The sequence below is a fragment of the Castanea sativa genome, chromosome 7, assembly GCF_040712315.1.
Source record: "Castanea sativa cultivar Marrone di Chiusa Pesio chromosome 7, ASM4071231v1".
In the NCBI taxonomy this organism is placed as follows: Eukaryota; Viridiplantae; Streptophyta; class Magnoliopsida; order Fagales; family Fagaceae; genus Castanea; species Castanea sativa.
Genome location: NC_134019.1, coordinates 42,896,168 through 42,917,016, shown reverse-complemented (window position 1 = coordinate 42,917,016; position 20,849 = coordinate 42,896,168). Strand labels below are relative to the sequence as shown.

General features: G+C 33.7%; 1 protein-coding gene across 4 annotated transcripts; it reads right to left on the bottom strand.

Moving 5' to 3' along the window:
- Positions 1-9,752: 9,752 nt before the first annotated feature.
- Positions 9,753-13,462, bottom strand: LOC142643379 (putative F-box protein At2g02030). 4 transcript variants are annotated; one of them, XM_075817986.1, is made up of 4 exons: positions 13,192-13,462; positions 13,063-13,144; positions 11,488-12,823; positions 9,753-10,084 (listed from the first exon to the last, which is right to left on the bottom strand). In XM_075817986.1, the coding sequence occupies exon 3, from the start codon at positions 12,799-12,801 to the stop codon at positions 11,509-11,511; it is 1,293 nt and encodes a 430-aa protein (XP_075674101.1). In that variant the 5' UTR covers positions 12,802-12,823; positions 13,063-13,144; positions 13,192-13,462; the 3' UTR covers positions 9,753-10,084; positions 11,488-11,508. The 4 variants fall into 4 exon arrangements, with proteins under 4 accessions (XP_075674101.1, XP_075674100.1, XP_075674099.1 ...); XM_075817985.1 differs by having other exon boundaries at positions 11,488-12,911; positions 13,063-13,338; XM_075817984.1 differs by having other exon boundaries at positions 13,063-13,338.
- Positions 13,463-20,849: the final 7,387 nt, after the last annotated feature.

Below are 20,849 nucleotides of genomic sequence, written 5' to 3'. Positions count from 1 at the left end.
AAGCCTGTCTTACAAGTCACACGTAAGGGTCCCACCGGTTTTAGCTCAGAATAAGTATCCTCTGAAGCTTTATAGCCAAGATTGAGAGTGGAAATGAATTCAACGGTTTAGGATCTTCTGGGGAAGAGTTAAATTAATGCTAGCTAATAAGCTGACACAATTGGAAGAAGGGAGTGACAATTCTCATGGCTTGTAATTTTTTACCTTTATCTGCAGTACTTTTAGCAATAATTTTTCAGTTTCAGTAAAATAAGCGGTATCCAAACATACCCATAGTATACTGAGATCAGACACCTGACGCGATTGGTATGGATGGTTGAAATTTAAATTTGCAAAAAGCAACTTTGAATCTCAACCTTTTAATGTAAAAAAGTAAAGATAAAAACGTAAAAATAATAAATAAATAAAAAGTAAAAAAAACAATTATGTTCAGTCAAAAGAAAAAACAATTATAAGGGCTTGGGTGAATTGAACGGTATAATTGCATTTAGCTATTACGCCAGATCCCAATGCTACTTTCTTCATCTTTCTTAAGAGAAAAGTTTTGGTACTACAAACTAGTGCACAACTCGTCCATGTTGTGAGTTGTGGTTGGTGGAGGGGTGACCCATCATCACCCCTCCACCAATCACAACTCGCCACATGGGCGAGTTGTGCACAAATTTGTGGCACCAGATCAACTTTTCTTAGGAACATATTGAAGAACCTTTGATCTCTCTCTTATGGGCTTTATTAGTGCAAATTGCAAAGCCTGTCTTACAAGTCACACGTAAGGGTCCCATTGGTTTTAGCTCAGAATAAGTATCCTCTGAAGCTTTATGGCCAAGATTGAGAGTGGAAATGAATTCAACGGTTTATGATCTTCTGGGGAAGAGTTAAATTAATGCTAGCTAATAAGCTGACACAATTGGAAGAAGGGAGTGACAATTCTCATGGCTTGTAATTTTTGTTATAATTATTAGGCCTGTCCAAGATAACCTGTTAACCCGACCCACCCGAAATTATGATTGACCCGATCTAAAAATCGCCCAATCCAACTCTTATGACAGGTCGGCCGCAGTTTTCGAGATACCCAACTTCATTCTGGCAAGTTAGTTGGTGGGTCCTTGCATCTAAATTCGATTTCAACTGACCCGATCAATTCTACCACCAAAAACGTTGCCGATCTCCACCATCTATACAATTTCTCAGTTAGATCTCGTTAGATCCAGTGAGATCTTGTTGAGATCCGACGTGATCTCGTCGAGATCTTACCATACAAGGCCAGTTTTCGGCCAAATTCGTCGGATTTCGGCTAGATCTGCCCAATTTTCGGCCAGATCAGGCGAGTTCCAACCAGATCCAACCCCGACCAACTTCCGCACGAAGAACCTTCAGATTCGACCCGACTCTTTGACCGGTCGCGGCGGGTCTAAAGATTGTTCACTTGATTTAGTCAAGTCGGTCGCGGGTTGGGCACAAACCCGACCCGGACCAACCCATGGTTACCCCTAATAATTATTATTGGAAATGATATAACTTGGAATGTGAAATTATGTAAGCATTATGAGCATCAACAGCTTCGTTGTAGAGCTATGGGCATTAAGAGATGGCCTAATCTTGGCTAAAGAGCTTGGGGGTGAATAATCTGATTGTGGAGCTTGATGCATTAAGTGATGTAATACTCATGAATAATAATTCTTCAAATTTGTTAATGGAACCTTTACTAACTGATTGCAGGAACCTATTGAGGACGTTCCCCAACAAGCGGATAATTCACAACTATCGTGAAGCTAACCAATGCCCAGATGCTCTGGCCAGACTAAGAGCAAGTTTGCTGTCATTTTGTTGTCTTTTTGAACCCACCGGCTGTGGTGGAAAGTATCCTAGCTTTTGATAAAATAGACTTGCATTGCAACAGAGTTGTTTATTCCTAATTTTATGCATCAATCATGGTTTACCAAAAAAAAGAAAAAAGAAATTATATGAACTCTCCTGACTCTTGAGAATTTTAAAAGAGTTGCTAGTTTTGTAATTTTGTTTTGAAAATGAATTATTTCTAAATATGATTGGCTAATTAGCCTAATGTAACTTTCCTTGCTTCAGCTGTATCATCATCTTCTGTTTTGCCGCATGATATGCTTAATCATCTTCAACTTGGATCTTTTCAATTGTTGCAAACAGAAATGGCAAAAACAGTAATCGTATATGGTGGTTACAACAATATGCTTAAACAAGCTTATTGAATGCATCAGAATTTGGGAACTCTTCTTTAAAAAAATGTCAATGCACTCCATACACAAATTGCAGAAAAATTTTGCTTTAAAAAGAAAAAGAGAATTTCTAAAGAATTGAAACTAGGAAGTAACAATGATGCAACCAAAAGTAAAATACTTCTGCGATAGATTCACAAGTCAAATGCTTCATTTGAAATTTAGTCAAATTCAAGGCGACTACAATGCATTTGATTCAAAAATATAGCTGATATTAGTTCAATACAACTGAATTATTTTAACGAACTAATAAATTAACAAATTCAAAAAAATCTCTTATTTTTAGGAAGCCTTATTTACAAATTCTATCACTTTTTTTTTGGCTGAATAAATGATTTTATTAGAAGAAAAAGAAAAAGAAAAAAAAAAAACATAACAAACATAAGGACAAGAGCCAAAAGGGACTAGCACATCTCACTTTTTAACAAAAACCCAAGAGGCTATGGAGGAGATGGGAATAGACCCAGGCATTACAAGATGCTGTCCAATAAGCAAGATTAGTTGAACCTCTCATGGATTTTCACCTTCCAAAGAACTTTCCAATGTGATGAAGAGAGAGGCCCAATTGATAAAAAATAATAATAATAAAACTTGCATTGTGATCAGTCAAGTATGCAGATTTTGTAGAAAATTTCCCACTAGAATTTCGAACCAATATCAAGTGATATGCATAATTTAATCTTTTGAATATTTATCATATTTATTGATTTTTTAAGGCCTATATACGTAATTTCATTTTCTTTTTTTGAGAAAAACCATAGAAATATTTGTAATTTCTAATGCCTATTTTGTTTGTATTTTTTAGCTAAAAATTAAAGAGATTAATAGAATATAATTTCATCCTTTTCAACTCAGAAAATAAAGAAAAAATAATGAAATTTTGAGCGAAAAATTGAAAATACTGCATACAATACAAAAAAAAAAAAATAAATTTAGCATCTAAAAAAAAATCAATTTAATGCTCAATTAGTCCAAAAAAGACTGAAATGGGATAAATAAGACAGAAGTGGCTGAAATGGACTAATATGGACCAAATGAGACCGGATTAGACTGAAGTGGAACAGAATAGAATGAAGTGGACCAAATGGACAGGATTTGACTAAAGTGGACCGAAATAAACTAAATTGGATTGAAATGAACTAAATACACCTAATGGGACCAAAGTAGGGAACAATTTGAATACTTTTGTAATTAATAAAGAGGTTTGGTGCTACTGTGTTCTTAATGCATGCCTTCATTCAAAATGCACATATCAGACAAGCATCAATGGTAGAGGACACATCACACATGTGGCAATCAGAGTGGATGTTAAATACTTAAATCATTTTAGATAATACTAAAGGATTAAATTGCAAGTTTTACCAATGTAGTGCTTCTTCCATCAAGTAATTACAGAATGCGAGAAGCAAAAGATTCTATTTCAAGAGAAAGAAATTAAATGCCAAAATACATTAAAATGATATCACAATGAAATCATGCCTATTTTACTAAAACTAATTACAGGACATAATTGATGAAAAAAAGCTGGCTCCTTTTTTTTTTGTTTTTGTTTTAGGGAACTGAGTGATCTTTCAGTTCTGTCCCATTAGGTTAGACACAAGAGTTTTTACTCTTTGGGTTTTTTACCTGCTGTGAAGTACACAACTTGACATATATGAAGAAAAAAGAACAAATAAAGTTCACCAACATTTTACAAGCAAGCAACAATATACAAGTAGTTCTTATGTTAAAATAAATAGAAAAATTTACACGAATTGATGTGAATGCTCTAACCGTGTAAATATACATGATTACTGTGTAATCTTCTATATTTACAAAGACTGATGCTTTGTTTTTTGTACTATATTGTGTAAATTTCTTCACTTTTTGTATTTTACTATGACTGATGCAATTGCTCTAAGTTTTGTGAGAATCTATTTCAAATAAAATCTTGTTATACTAACACAGGTCACTAATCTTCTTCAGTTCTTCTTCTTCCTTTTTTTTTTTTTTTATGTTTATTTTTATAGGAAAATAAGAGCCTAGCCTAACCACAGCAAAGAGGTTTTTTTTTTTTTTTTTTTTGGAGATAATCCATGAAGTTCTTTTGGGGAGAACAAAAAAAGTGGACTACCATAAGGCCCATAACTAATGCTTAATCATATTAACAAGCCAAGACCCAAGAGGCAAAACGCATAATGGAGTTTAAGGGGAAACTGGCCTTCATTACATTTGGTTGCCACTTAATTGACGACAACATCAATGACAACGACAACTACAACTACAACGAATACTTTACGATGTCGGATCGCGAGTCATGCTTCATTTGGGTGATGGGGGAGTATGGTGTCCATAAATCATGGAGTAAACTCTTTTTTGTCCGGTTTGAAGAAGTTTTCGATTTACAGTTCTTTGGTTGCATCAGTCGTGGTGAACTGCTAGTTAGAAAGGAAGTTGAGAGGGACACTAGCCGGAGTCGTAAGGACTACAAAATGTGGTGGCTACACACTGAGTACTACGTGATTGTTTCACTTGACCCTGAAACTTTACATGAGAAGGATCTTGGTATCCAAAATGTTGAACTTATAGCTACTACTTTCATGGAAAGCCTTGTGTTACTTGATGGAGCAACTGAGCTATCTGGATAAGAAGTGAAATCGTTAGTGATTGATAATCATAGGGTTTTGCTATACCTATCCGAAAAAAAAAAAATCATAGGATTTTCTTATGTAAAATGTGGTACATTTGAGACCATTATCATTTCGTTCCTTTGGTATCGTTTTGTTTTGATGTAGGCAGAAAAGTACTGATGTAATGTCGGTGAATTTTATTCTTGATTTATATCAAAACTTAATGCTTGTTAGAATTCACAAATTCTGTCTCATATGTGTGCTGTCTAAATCCTTGAGCTACTGCTGTGTTGCTGTGTGCTTTGATGTGGTGCTGCCTGAGCCTAAGAGCTGCTCTGGTGCTGTGTTAAGTCGTGACTGTGTAATAACAGCTTGCTTGCTTTTATTAACTATGAACTAATACAATACCTGTTGTAATTACTTAGGCACACGTTTATGTTGATAAGGGCAGTATTATGCAAGCTTAGTAGTGTAGCAGATATTGTAATTAGTGCATCTTTTCAATTGTTGGAGCATGTGACTAATTGGTTGGTCATATGGGGACTTTAGCCAGTGTGCCTGTTTCTGGCACCAGTGCTGCTTGCTTGGGCTTGAGAGAGCACAAGTTATCTACAGCTGAGCGGCGTTATTTTTATTGAATAATATGCAAAATGCACTATAATGCTTTGTACATTGCATTCCATTAATCTTTTCTTCTCTTTGGAATTCCCTTGCAACATGTTTCATTTACTGGTTTTTTGACTATCATTGGACCTTTCTCCTGATTTATGTAATGTCTTTGTTTCATTGTTTAAATCTGACTGACTTCTCTTTCTTTTTGATAAGTGTATTTCAAAGTTTTATATGCTCCTCTAAATATTTTGTGCTTGATGTTAGTAACAGTGAAAGTTGTACATACGTTTACTGCTTTACCCTTCATAGTGTGGGTTGGTCAGTGCTTTGCTTTTCGAATCGATATATTGCTGTATGCATTACACAGTATGGTCTTTGGGTTTAAAATTATTTGCAAAGTTTGAGAGGAATGTCTACATAATGATGGGTGCTTAGTACATTTGCAAATGTTCTAATCAAAGTTGATCCATTAATATTTCTTTATTCCACTGCTTTATAAAGTTGCACACAATGATTGGAGTATTACTGGTTTCTCAAGTGATAATTGGCTTTATCTTCGAGTATGTGGCAATGATTGGTATAATTAAATCCTATTGATTAGCCTCAAAGGATAGGAATGCACTGGAATGTCCTGGGAGTGAAGTGTTACATACAAGTTACAAGCCTTCAATCACTTCCTGCAACTTCAAAATTTCTATGCCTTATGCTTTTTGTAGTACTGAGGAACATATGAACCAGCTCCATCTCCACCCCTTTAAATATGATTACATGTATGTCCAAGAATAGTATGTGAAAAAGTTTGAGACCCAATAATAAAGGGAATAGAGATTTTGGCTCATGTGAGTCATATGAATCATCTCCATGTCACAACGGACCAATGCACTTCAGAACTAGTTAACCGGATCCCTTGGAAAATTATGAGGATTAATATCTCAGAACCATAATTTCAGTCCTCCTGTTGAATTGTCCCTACTAAAAGTGACACCAATCCGGTATCATGAAATTCTAGGTCTGATGTTGTGGCACTTTTTGAGTCTTACCACAAACAGTGCCGAATCTACCTTTTAGATGTTCGAATTGGTTGGGAAAGTACCTATCTGACATTTGAAATCTAGTTCCATTGTGCTTATTATGGTCTATCTGGAAGGAATGTAATCGGCGGACTTTTGAGGGCATAGATAGTTTCGGAGATCAATTGCTTGTTTCCTTTAGTGGATCTCTTTTTAACTGGTCTCGGACTTGGGAACTCACAACTAGTGATTTTCTCTCTTCTTTCCTTTTTTTCTCTCCTCTTTTGTAATTAGTTTTCTTTTTTGTTTTCTTTTCTTTTTGATTTCCTTTGTAGCTTTTGGTTTTGCTTTATGCTCTTTTTGCAAATAATAGCTTTTTGAATATACATTTTTCTTATTTATAAAAAAAAAAAAAAAATGAGGAAGCTCTAGTATTCTAAATCAAATGGTAGAGATGGATTGCTTAGTCCCACAAGAAAAAAAACATGTAGAGATGGACATTTTGACCATAAACTGCCAATGCAATTGGTTTTGTAGAAACTTATAAACCAGATTTTGGTGACTCCCATCTTGAATTTACAATATTATCTGGACCGAGCTGTGTTCACTTTCCACAGACAACATAGGGAAGCACCAATTCTGTATTTATTTCTGTGAAATCAGATTAAACCAAATACTATGATTAAGTATTAACTGAAAAATATATAATTTCTACCTGCAAGGTAACAAGAAACAACACATCAGTTGTCCTTATCTCCAGTATCACTAGAATGAAGTTTTATATAAGGATAAATGTTACAATCTCTAAAATTTTCCTAAGATTCACATGGATGATTACTGAAACACAAATCCTAGGCAAAACAAAAGCTATGCATACAGGGGATAAATTTTCAATCGCCTTCACAAATGAAAGATTCCTAAAGGTATGGTTTCAATAGTGGTAGCAGTCATGGATTATGAAAATGCAGCTAAGCTTGTCATAGGGAAGCAAGTCACTGTTGTGGGATTCCAAAAATCTGCATTGGACATTGCTATGGCATTCAATAGCAAATGGTATAAAAAAATTCACTAAAATTACAATGTAGAACTTGTAGGTTTTATAGAAGACACAACAACTTTAATAAGGTCATTTGCTAGGGAGAATTTACTTAATCATTAAGGCATACGCATGAAAAGTACTTTTAATTATCTGCTCCATTACTCAGATTTATACATATTGTTTTCATTGGTTTACACTAAATTTGCAGTCATTGACCATCTATGCACTGTACTATACAAGACCGAACGTTGGATTGTTCCTGATTTCTTTCCCTGGGGTGTACCTTTACCTTTGTTATATGAATTCATAAGCCTGGTGAAGTTTTTTTGTTTTTTGTTTTTATCTTGAGTCTCCTGGCAACAATTCTTTCACCAGTGGTAAATTTTCTTTCATAAATTTGGAGAATGTGCATCTCTGTTAGTTCATTTCTTTTGTGGGTGGGGGTCATAACATTAGAATTCAATAACAAGCAAAATATGAAATGAACTTTAAATAGAAGCATTAAGTATTAATGTCATACTTGTTGATAGATTAGTATTCTAACATCATAAAAAGATTATTGAATCATTGATTAAATCTCTTTTGTATTTCTTATAATAACTTCTCAACATTATGATTTTTTCAAATAAGATTGTATAAAGCTTGATAGAAACTTGTAATACAAAATTGAAAATTTTAATGACTGAAAATTAGAGTTTTGTATGATACTTAATTCTGCCATTGTCCATAATCAATTCCAAAATTTTGGGACTAAGGGTTTGATTGTTCTTTTTGGTTCCTTGGACAGTTCAAAACCTCATGCATTTAGAAAGTAATAATGAAAATGAGGGAATGAAATTTTCAATTTATCAGGGAATGCATTCATTACAAATTCCACAATTAATAGTAACTAGCTGCGAACTCACACGTTGCATGTGATAATCATTTTTATAATAGTTTTATTATTATTATTTTTTTTACAATTTAAACTAGTTTAATAAAGAATAATGTATTTCATAATCATATTTAACAACAAACTACTTTACTTAATCTTTAGTCTCTAGTCTTTACCCTCTTCTCTAAACATGTCCCAAACAAGACAACCTCCTCACCATCTCCCGCAAGACATTGTCCTCAACATCTTGGCAAAGCAACCTGTCAGACACGTATTAGGTTCATTATTTAAAATCTACTTGGCTTCTCTTTCACCATATTGAATTTATATCTTGACTTCTTGATGGCAGTGACACTGAATTTTACATCTGGTTACAGATTTATCCTTCATAGTGTGAAATTGTGAATTGGACAATGATTAGGATTTCAGAAAAAGTGATTGGTATATTGCTGTTTGCATTTAATGGTATGGTATTTGGTTTTGATACTCTATGCTATATCTAAGAGAAACGTCTGCATAATGATGGGTAGCTTGGAGGACATTTGTAAATGTTTTAACCAAAGTTGATTTTCTTTATTGAGTTCCACACATTGATAGGAGTATTACTGGTTTCTTAGATTATAACTGGCTTTATCTTTGAGTATGTGATGGCAGTGATTGGTATAGTTAGATCCTATAAATTAGCCTGTATAGGACTTGAGAGTGCAATTGAATGTCCTGGGAGTGAAGTTACATCCTGCAACTTCAGAACATCTATGGCTTTTGTAACACAAATCATCTCCACGTCCACCCCTTTAGATATGATTAAATGTATGATCAAATATAGTTTGTGAAAAGCTTGAAATCCAATACTAGCAAGATTAGAGATTGCGGCTCTCATGTCTATTGACATGCATATTCATATTATGACATTTCTCGAGGTCTACTTAGCACATTGGGAGGATTAATTTCTCAACCAAAATTTCAGCCCCTCCTGTTTAGTTATTAATACTAAAAGGTACCCCAATCCAGTATCATGACATTCGGCATCTGATGGTGTGGCATTCTTAGGAGAATAATGTTTATGTCACTGGAACTACATCCAACGCATGAGAAAGCTCAAGTCTTCCAAATCAAATGGCAGAGATGGACTTTTTGACCAGAAACTGCCAATGCTATTGGGTTTTTAGAGACTCATCAAATTTTGGCAACTCCCATCTTGAATTAGTATTACTATTATCTGGACCCAGATGGGTTCACTCTCCACAAACAACATAAAGAAACTCCAATCCTGTATTTATTTTCTGTGAAAGCCAGATATTATGAGGAAGTATTAACTGAAAAAATATCATTTCTACCTGCAAATAACTTGAAATAACACAATCTCTTGTTTCTATCTCCAATATTACTCAAAATGAAGTTCTATATAAAGATAAATGTTACAATCTCTAAAATCTTCATGAGATTTACATTGACAATTATGAAAACCCAATTCCTAGGCGAAACAAAAGCAAGGCTAATAAAAAAAATTAAAAAAATCAACCAGCTTCACAAAAGGAAGATTCATCAAGGTTTAGTTTGAACGATGGCAGCAGTCATTCACCCAGCTGAACTCAACCCAAAGGATTTGAATATGGTACTGATCCTTTTGGCACATGAAATGGGTTTGAAACTGCGTCTTTATATGCAGCATTGAACCTCCTCAAAAACTGTACGGCATATTCCACAAAAATGTCAAATCAGGAACAAGTAAGCATTGTTGAATGTCTCTGTTAGAGATAAAGACTACAGCTTTTAAAAAACAAATTTATTGATAAGTCTCTCATGCAATTATTGGGTTTTTTTTTTGATAGGTCATGCAATTATTGGGTTATGAACCAATAATCTTACAAGGGGAGGTAGTATCATTTAAACTAAAGCTCAGTGGCTGAAGACCACAGTAACTATCTATGAACTTTCCTTTCCAAATAAGGGAAGAATATATTCATGAGTGAGCTACGAGAAGGGCAAAACTAATTCTTATAAATAAATTCAAAAAAATAAAAAAACCAAGGGCAAAACCAATTACCAAACATGTTGAGTGCTTATACACATCTATAGAAATAGTATCAACAAAATCTTGTAAGTTGAAGACAACACGTCACAAGGCAAACACATCCCATTAAAACTACCAGACTTGCAAAGAAATACAACTACATCCCATTAAAGCCAATGTGAAACCCCAATTCTTGCATAAAGGTCTATTCACTTTGGCCTTTGCTTCTACTTTCATACAATTGTGTAATAAAAAATGCTAACTCATTCACAAAAGATTGAGGCAAGGATATTAAAAAAAATAAGGAATGAAATGGAGTCAACCAAACAATACATCTAAGCATAACAACTTTACTTGGATAAAAAGTACTCAAATTATGCTAAGGAACAAAATATATAAAAAATAGTTCAATAAGAAGATTATAAAGAAATCATTTTCAATTCTTAACCACCCAAAGCAAGCAATTACCATTCGTGAGCTGCTTTGTCCATAAACATTGCTCTATGGGAATGTTTTCAATAAAAGAAGATAGGCATCAAAGAAAATAGAATATTTAAACAGTACAAGCAATATCTTTAGCATAATAAGATCACAATTGACATTTTAGGAATAAATTTTAAGAATCCAAGAGAACAAGAAATAAAATTCAGTATGGATGTGATAAAATGAAGTTCAAAGAGGTCACCATAACATTATCAAGAAAGAAAAAAATTAAGTACATCTATCTATGCCATGTAAATTGGAAGTCGCAGGAAGCATAAATTCACAATGTCCATTTATCTCTAACAATTTGATAAATAAGTGTGCTAAAAGTAGATAAGCAACACGACTCACACAAGCCACTTTGATTTTTTGATAGTTGAGTATACATGCTATTTACTCAAATATCTCCTCAATATAAGATCAGCAACCACGACCTTGATAAGCAATCTATCCTAAATATAAAGCCACTCAATTAAGGTAATCAATCAGATTAAGAATTTATATTCATTTCTAACTCATAATCAATGCCAAGTATATATGAAGAACAAAATGGAAAACCATTAAGAATAAGCACAAAAATAAAATGCATCTTGCCTGTATCCTCTTTCATTTTCCTTAATAAGTTGCTGCACGGTTGGGTTTGTCAAGTAAAACTAGACTCTTAACATAAGAACCAATGAAAGTATAGTTATATGCAGAAATCCTAAGATCTTTACGCTCTTGTGTCTCGAGGTCTTGTGAGACAAGCCGTTGGTCAAAATCCAATTGCACTACAACCTCACCACTCTTCCTAAAACCTTTAGCCCTGTGAAATTGTTGCATGTACCCCTCAGCATGATCCACATCTATTATGTCATTGATATCTTGATCCATGAGACCTATATGAGGAAAAATCACAATTTTGGTCCATGAAGATGCATCTGCATACCTTTTCATCAGCCATACATTGACACAGGGAGTACGAAATCCCTCTTGAAACAGGGCAAGGGAATTCCCATATGCTGAAATAAAGGGAAGAATGTGAGACTCATCCCCATCATCTTCATCATCCGAAAGTATAGGCGGTGTGATCTCGCTGAAAACCAAGTCCCCCAAATCGAGCACCGTAATAAAATTGCGATATTTTTCGTAATTAGTTCTCCTCAAAGCAACCCAATGCAGAGCGCCATTAACAAAAGGCATAGGGGCACCAGGATATACAGAACAAGGCAAAGCAGTTGTAACCATACTCCATTCACCTGTGGCAAGTGAGTAAACCTCAACCTTTGGTGGAGACACACCCCATTCGTTTATCCTCCAATCCAGAACTGACACAACCCTCACCACCTTATAGTCGTTAGTTTTGGAATCAAATCCAAACCCAGCACTTGCACAACACCCACCGTACAACTGATAGGTGACATTGGGTTCAGGAAGTACCACAAACATTCTAACACAAGGGTTCCAGAGAATAATTCTGCGCGAAAAACAATCAACCTTAACACAGACAAGGCCATTACAAGTACCAACCACACCGGATAGTACTTGGGCTTGAGTACGAAAAGGGAAGTCAAACCTGGTGTGCTCATTGAAATCTTGGTTGTCACAATACAATTTGTAGACTTCTTTTTCATGGGTGTCCCTTTGCATGCTGAACATTGCATCCTGTAGCCAGTCAGAGCAGAACCTGAAGAGGAGGAGGGGTTGGTTGTGGTTGGAAAGCTTAAGATGAGCAGAAATGAAGTCAGGGTTTCGGATGAGGGATCTCCATGTTTTGCAGACACAGGTGAACTTTACAATGGATTTTGTAGGTAGGCGTAGGAGAATATTGGGTAGGATTTCGGGAGGTAGAAAGTCCCACATCGCTTCTTCTTCTTCTTCTTTAGTGAATAATGGTTTGGAGTCTTTTGCTGGTAAGTTGTCTGACATTGTTCTCTGCTTCCTTCAAACCCTTCAAAAAGACAAAATGGGAAAAATACTGTTGTTTACATGACCCCCCACTGCTCAACAGGAAAATCATTATACCCGAACACTACCTACTGAAAACCCAGTAAAAGATATTAACAACCCACAAAATCTCATTGAAATTTAACCCAAATAACACAAAACAGAGAAAAAAGACAGACCCAGAGTGAACAAAATACAGAGAGAGAGAGAGAGAGAGAGAGAGAGAGAAGCAAGGGGACTAACTTGAACCGAGATGATCTGGGCAGAACAGCTTGACAGAACGCGATCAATGAGATACCGAGAGAGAGAGAGAAGAGGTTCTTCACTGTGATCCTGAGAAAGGCAGGCTTTTGTCAGTGCAAACTGCAAAGCCTGTCTTGATTCAGACCAGTCACACGTATGGGTCCCACCGGTTTTAGCTCAGATTAAGTGCCTTCTGAAGTTGCATGGCCATGATTGAGAGTGGAACTGAGTTCAACGGTTTAGGATCTTCTGGGGAAGGGAGTTACAGTTCTCATGGCTTGTAATTTTTGTGATAATTAGGCCGTAACGCTGTTCTCACTTCGTTATTTATATTTTTTAAAAATATTTGTATGGGAAAAATGGTATAAAAATACATGTATTATTATTTAAAAATTAAAAAATAGTTGCTTAAAGTATAATACTAAACCACCCCTTATTATTCGAAATGGCATAACTTGGAATGTGAAATGATATGAACTCTCTTGACTCTAGAGAATTTTAAAAGAGTTGCTAGTTTTGTTATTTTGTTTTGAAAATAAATTATTTCTACATATGATTGGCTAATTTAACTTTCCTTGCTTCAGCTGTATCGTCATCTTCTGTTTTGCTGCATGATTGGCTTAATCATCTTCAACTTGGATCTTTTCAATTGTTGCAAACAAAAATGGCAAAAATAGTAGCCATATACAGTGGTTATAATGGAGTCTTTTGGTTGAATATTGTAAAAATTAAATTTTATTTGTGATATGGGTAATGTTTAAACTTATTTGAAAAAATGAGGAGAGAAACGAATTTCGGCAAGATCATTGCCGAAATTATGAGAAAAAGTAAGAGAGTGGAGAGAGAAATGATGTGACAAATGTGGGAGAGAGAAAAAGGAATTTCGGCAATAATATTGCCAAAAATATAAATAAATAAATAAATAAAACTGAATTGTGGAAATTGAATTGCCGAAATTGGAGGATTAAAAAAAAAAACTGAATTGTTGCAAGAGTAATACTACGACCACAAACTATTTTACCATATTTTTACATACTGCTATTATGACCAATTTCTTACTGGTTCTCATCAGGACCCACCAATAATATCACTTTTTTATTTACTAATAATCATTCATCACATTAACAGTTTATAAAAAATTTTGTAAAAAAATTTGTATTTTTAGCATTTTGCCAAAAGTGGAGGATTAAAAAAAAAAAAAAAACTCAATTGTGGCAATTGAATTGCTAAAATTCAGGTTGCGTTATTATTCCTCCAAATGTGGCAATTCAATTGCCATAGTTGAGTTTTTTTTTTAATCCTCCACTTTTCGCAAAATACTAAAGATACACTTTTTTACAAAAACTTTATAAACTGTTGATGCGATGAGTGATTATTGGTAAATAAAAAAGCGATGTTATTGGTAGGCTCTGGTGAGAACTAGTAAAAAATTGGTCATAACAACAGTTTGTAAAAATATGGTAAAATAGTTTGTAGCCGTAGCATCACTCTTGCCACAATTCAATTTTCTTTTTTTTAATCCTCCAATTTGGACAATTCAATTGCCACAAATTTTTTTTTTTGGCAATATCATTGCTGAAATTCCTTTTTCTCTCTCTTACATCCGTCACATCATATCTCTCTCCTCTCTCCTACTTTTTCTCTGAATTTCGGCATTTGTGTTGCTGAAATTCACTTCTCTCTTTATTTCCTCAAATAAGTTTGAACAGTACCCATATCACAAATAAACTTCATTTTTTACAATATTCAGCTAAAAGACTCGATTATAATGTGCTTGAACAAGCTTATTTAATGCATCAGAATTTGGGAACTCTTCTTAAAAAAACTTCAATGCACTCCATACACAAATTGCAGAAAAAATTTGCTTTAAAAAGAAAAAAGAGAATTTCTAAAGAATTGAAACTAGGAAGTGACAATGATGCAACCAAAAGTAAAAAACTTTTGTGATAGATTCACAAGTCAAATGCTTCATTTGAAATCTGTTCAGAACTGGACTTTTATCCAGTAGAGAAATTTAGTCAAATTCAAGGTGACTACAATGCATTTGATTCAAAAATACAGCTGATATTAGTTCAATACAACTGAATTATTATAAGGTATTAATAACTTAACAAATTCAAAAAGTCTCTAATTTTTAGGAAGCCTTATTTACAAATTCTATCACTTTTTTTTTTTTGGCTGAATAAATGATTTCATTAGAATAAAAAAATAAAATAAAATAACATAACAAATACAAGGACAAGAGCCAAAAGGGACTAGCACATCTCACTTTTTAACAAAAACCCAAGAGGCTATGGAAGAGATGGGAATAGACCCAGGCATTACAAGATGCTGCCCAATAAGCAAGATTAGTTGAACCTTTCATGGATTTTCAACTTCCAAAGAACTTTCCAATGTGATGAAGAGAGAGGGTAAATTGAAAAATAAATAAATAAATAAAAAATTGCATTGTGATCAGTCAAGTATGCAAATTTTGTAAAAAATTTCCCACTAGAATTTGGAACCAATATCAAGTGATCTGCATAATTTAATCTTTTGAATATTTATCATATTTATTGATTTTTTAAGGCCTATATATGTAATTTCATTTTCTTTTTTTGAGAAAAACGATAGAAATATTTGTAATTTCTAATGCCTCTTTTGTTTGTATTTTTTAGCTAAAAATTAAAGATTTTAATAGAATAAAATTTCATACTTTTCAACCCAGAAAATAAAGAAAAAAAAAAGAAGAAATTTTGAGCCAAAAATTGAAAATCCTACATACAATACCAAAAAAAAAAAAAAAAATCATTTTAATGCTCAAGTAGTCCAAAAAAAGACTGAAATAGGTTAAATAAGACAAAAGTGGCTGAAATGGACTTGACATGGATCAAATATGAGTAGATTAGACTAAAGTGGAACAAAATAGACTGAAGTGGACTAGATGGACAGGATTTGACTAAAGTGGACTAAAATAGACCAAAGTGGACTGAAATGAACTAAATAGACCTAATGGGACTAAAGTAGGGAATTGTAGACACTCGATTTTGCACCCATGATTTAATCAAGGAAAATGACTGGAGTGACCATCCATGTACCCAAAAAAATCATTCTTGCATTACACGCATCATTTTGTTCTTACATCACATGCATCAATTTGTTCTTGCATTGCATGCATTAATTCATTTATTGCATATCATAAAAATGATCTTGAGATTCTAATGATCACAACGGTGTATTCGGTTTTTAAATCGAACCATTGGATCGAAAAATATTGCATGATCAAGTTTGCACGGTCCATATGCATTGTGTTTAGAAAGAGTCAACCACGCACGACTAAATTAATTTTGATTGATTGAACAATTAAAATTAATTAAATAATTTTGTGATTAGTTGATAATTAGTGTTTAAAGTAGGGTTGCATGTATAGGAATCAAAGTGATGATTGGATAACAATAAAATTGTGGATAATCTGAACCTTATCAAAAATTAATTTAAGATATTTATCCACAAGATAATTGTTCTTAAAAAAGCCTGAATTATCTAGAAAAGAGATAAAAAAAAAAAAAATCATAGACGAAGGATGAAAACACGTGTAGATACAAGGATTGGTCAAAAAACCCTAGAAGGAGAGTCCAAATGGCACCCGAACACGAAAGTATGTTTGGCATCCAAGAGCCAATTCAGCACTTTAAAAGTGCCAAATTGCCCCTTTTTGGGTTTTGGCCAAAGTGGACTAAAATAGACCAAAGTGGACTGAAATGAACTAAATAGACCTAATGGGACTAAAGTAGGGAACTGTAGACACTCGATTTTGCACCCATGATTTAATTAAGGAAGATGACTGGAGTGACCACCCATGTACCCAAAAAAATCATTCTTGCATTACATGCATTATTTTGTTCTTACATCACATGCATCATTTTGTTCTTACATCACATGCATCAATTTGTTCTTGCATTGCATGCATTAATTCATTTATTGCATATCATAAAAATGATCTTGAGATTCTAATGATCACAACGGTGTATTCGGTTTTTAAATCGAACCATTGGATCGAAAAATATTGCATGATCAAGTTTGCACGGTCCATATGCATTGTGTTTTGAAAGAGTCAACCATGCACGACTAAATTAATTTTGATTGATTGAACAATTAAAATTAATTAAATAATTTTGTAATTAGTTGATAATTAGTGTTTAAAGTAGAGTTGCATGTATAGGAATCAAAGGGATGATTGGATAATAATAAAATTGTGGATAATCTGAACCTTATCAAAAATTATTTTAAGATATTTATCCACAAGATAATTGTTCTTAAAAAAGCCTGAATTATCTAGAAAAGAGATAATAAAAAAAAAAAATCATAGACGAAGGATGTAAACACGTGTAGATACAAGGACTGGTCAAAAAACCCTAGAAGAAGAGTCCAAATGGCACCCGAACACGAAAGTACGTTCGGCATCCAAGAGCCAATTCAGCACTTTAAAAGTGCCAAATTGCCCCTTTTTGGGCTTTGGCCCAACGGCCTTCAGGTGATGATAAGGTACACATTTTTCAACCTTTTCGCAAAAGGATGAGTTTGGATTGACATCCTAATCATCCATGCCTATTATTTTTAAAGGTTTTTGGTCATTATAAATAGAGTTTGGGTCTCATAATTCAGCACTTTTTTTTTACGCTATGAGAGGCATACGTTTTGAGACTTTCAAATTGTTGATATTAGTTGATCCTCTCTGAGATTTGCTACAAGAATTAGGGTTTTTAGATTTCAAAGAGAACTGAATAAGTTTCTTTGAACCCTAAAACATCCTTTCAAGTAAAAGAGTGCTCACGCAAGAGGTTGCTTTCTAACCCTTTTGTTTTTATGTTTCTCTAATCATGATGATGCATGCTTTCTTGTTTTAAATTTCCATATTCTGATTTGTTAATTCAGATTATCAAAATATGCTATTGATTTTTTTATTGTTACCATAATCTGTTTCTTAGTTTTAAAGATCTGCATGTACTGAACTATTTTTTTTTTTCAAAATAAAATGGATCTACATCTTCCTTAGATGTAGATTTGAATTTTTCTTCAAAACAAAATGGATCTACATCTTCCTTAGATGTAGATCTAAATTTTTCTTTAAAACAAAATGGATCTACATCTTCCTTAGATGTAGATCTGAATTTTTCTCTAAAATAAAACGGACCTACCCCTTCCTTAGATATAGATCTAAATTTTTCTCTAAAATAAAACGGATCTACATCTTCTTTAGATGCAGATCTGAATTTTTCTTGAAATAAAACGGATCTGCATCTTCCTTAGATGTAGATCTGAATTTTTCTTAAAACAAAACGGATTTGGTATCTTCTTTATATGCAAATCTGATTTTTTTTTTTAATGCATGCAGATTTTTAAAATAAAGAAAGAGATCATGTATTATTGTTTGCTTTGTTTGGTCCAGGTAGCATGAAATTATTTAATGAGTGAGATCCTCTCCATAAAAAAGAATATTTTTCAAATATAAAAACAGATATGATTTTTCTGTTATAAAAAAACCACTTTTTTATCATTACAAAATAGATTTGAATTTTTTTCTTCAAAAACCATTTTTTTTACACATGCAAAAACAAATCTGATTTTTTCAAAATCAAATTTTTTTTTTCTAATCATTAAAACAAATCTGAATTTTTTAAACAAAGAAATGATACATTCATAAAGGAATTTGTGTAGTTTAGTTTATTTTACATGTTCAACATATCATTTATGACATGCATAAAAAGGTACATTGGTCACAAGAGTCTAGTAGACCAAATTCTGTATGGACGGAATGGGTGCCAAACACCTTCTCATTCCGTAACCTAGCCTTTGGATTTAGGTATTTGGCTATGTAGATCTAGTTTTATCTTTATTTATTTTGGGTAGATTGTAATTAGGACAAAAAACCATGTATTTTGATAGATTGTAACTAGGACCCAAAGCCATGTAAAGTTCAAACTTTCAAACTTTCAAACTTGTATCTTTTCATTCAATCAAAAACAATGAGGCATTTCAATCATGTAAATTTGTATTTTAGAATTTTTTTTTTGTATAAAAAATAAGTAGCGATTTCACACTACTTACCCAAAAAGAGAGGTGCCCTAAAAAGCACACCATAAAAAATCTCTCTTTTTTGAGGGGCACTTTCAAGGTCTCTCACAGGAACAATTTGAATACTTTAAGTTTTGTAATTAACAAAGAGGTTTGGTGCTATGTGTTCTCTATGCATGCCTTCATTCAAAATGCACATATCAAACAAGCATCAATGACAAAGGACACATCACACATGTGGCAATCAGAGGGGATGTTGAATTGGCAAGAGAAGCTCATATTTTATATAACAGTTATCGCCAATTAGACTGATGTTGAATTGTAAAGAATAACATTTGGTCTAATTGTCAAGAGAAGCCCATATTTTATATAATAGTAAAAATAAGTAACTATGATCTATTGGATAGCAAAAAAAAAAAAACTTAATAAAAAGAGGTAGAAATAGCTAAATGCAAAATTAGAGTCCCACGTAGCAAGATCTCATATATATATTGTTGGGATGAAAGGTCCCGATAAGGAAATTGGGTTGTAGGCTGTACTCGAGAACGTCAAAGAACCCGAGGACAGACAAGTTTTAGTGAAGGTAAGTAAATTATTGGGTTGAGGAAGAGGTTTGGTTATAATAAACAGGTGGTGTTGTCCAAGAAGTCATCCTTCCTCGGCCAACAGAGTGGAAGCCTGAAGTCCGACCACCCATCAAGTACTGGGCAATGGGCAACAATGCTCGGGAGGATAAGTTTCAGAGAGAAGTGAGTCAACAGAGAATTAAGAAATATTTGGAAAGAAAGTTGTTATCACCGCATTGAATGCTCTGCAACTAACCAACTGGCTGCATTAATGTGAAGGTGATACCTGAACAGTGACTTCTAGCCTCACAGCTACCCACAAAGACTTCAAGAAAGTGTTGATGGGACAAGTATCAAGGAAATTAACAATCTGATCTACACGTAGAAGGCTAAAATGAAACAAGGAAATGAGGTATTAAAGGAGGAGGATTCCATTATAGAGGGGGGGATTAGAGAAAAACCAGAAAAGAAACAATTGTGTAACCAAGAATTTGAATATTTGTATAAGGCTAAGAGAAAAATATAATAACACACCATCCTTAGACTTGACCTAGGAGTATTCTTCTTTTCAAATTGTTTGTTTTATTCATTCTAACACCAACTACCCTACTATGATCTATACTTTAACTCATTGAATGTTCATTAACAAGCCCACTCTTTAACAAATTTATTATTTTGGGCTTATTGGGCCATTGTCCAAATCTCTTGGGCTGTGGATTATATATATATATATATATATATATATATATATTATCAAGTCAGCTTTTGAGACCGAAAGTAGTTTGGCATGTTGTGCCCAAAATATCAGCAAAATAGCAAGTAAATAGCTCTATCTTTTGGAAAAGCCTTCATCTTAGAAAGTCAACAATGGAGGAAAGTTGATGGTGCCAGAATGGTTTGTCCTATAGATAAGAATATAGTCAACAATGAATCATTATTATCAGGAAAGCATCTTCAGCAAATAGTAACTAGTGAATATCATTTGGCTAAACCAATAAGAAAGTCTTGTACTGGGATCACTATGCTTTTAGGTAGAAGCTGCATCAGACGGGTAACCAGCATAAGGGTCCCCTGGAGAGGGATCCCATGGGGGATCATCATTGCATTCATGTTCATGATAAGTTGAATATTGGTTACAGAAACCACAATACATTAATGGTTCGTAAA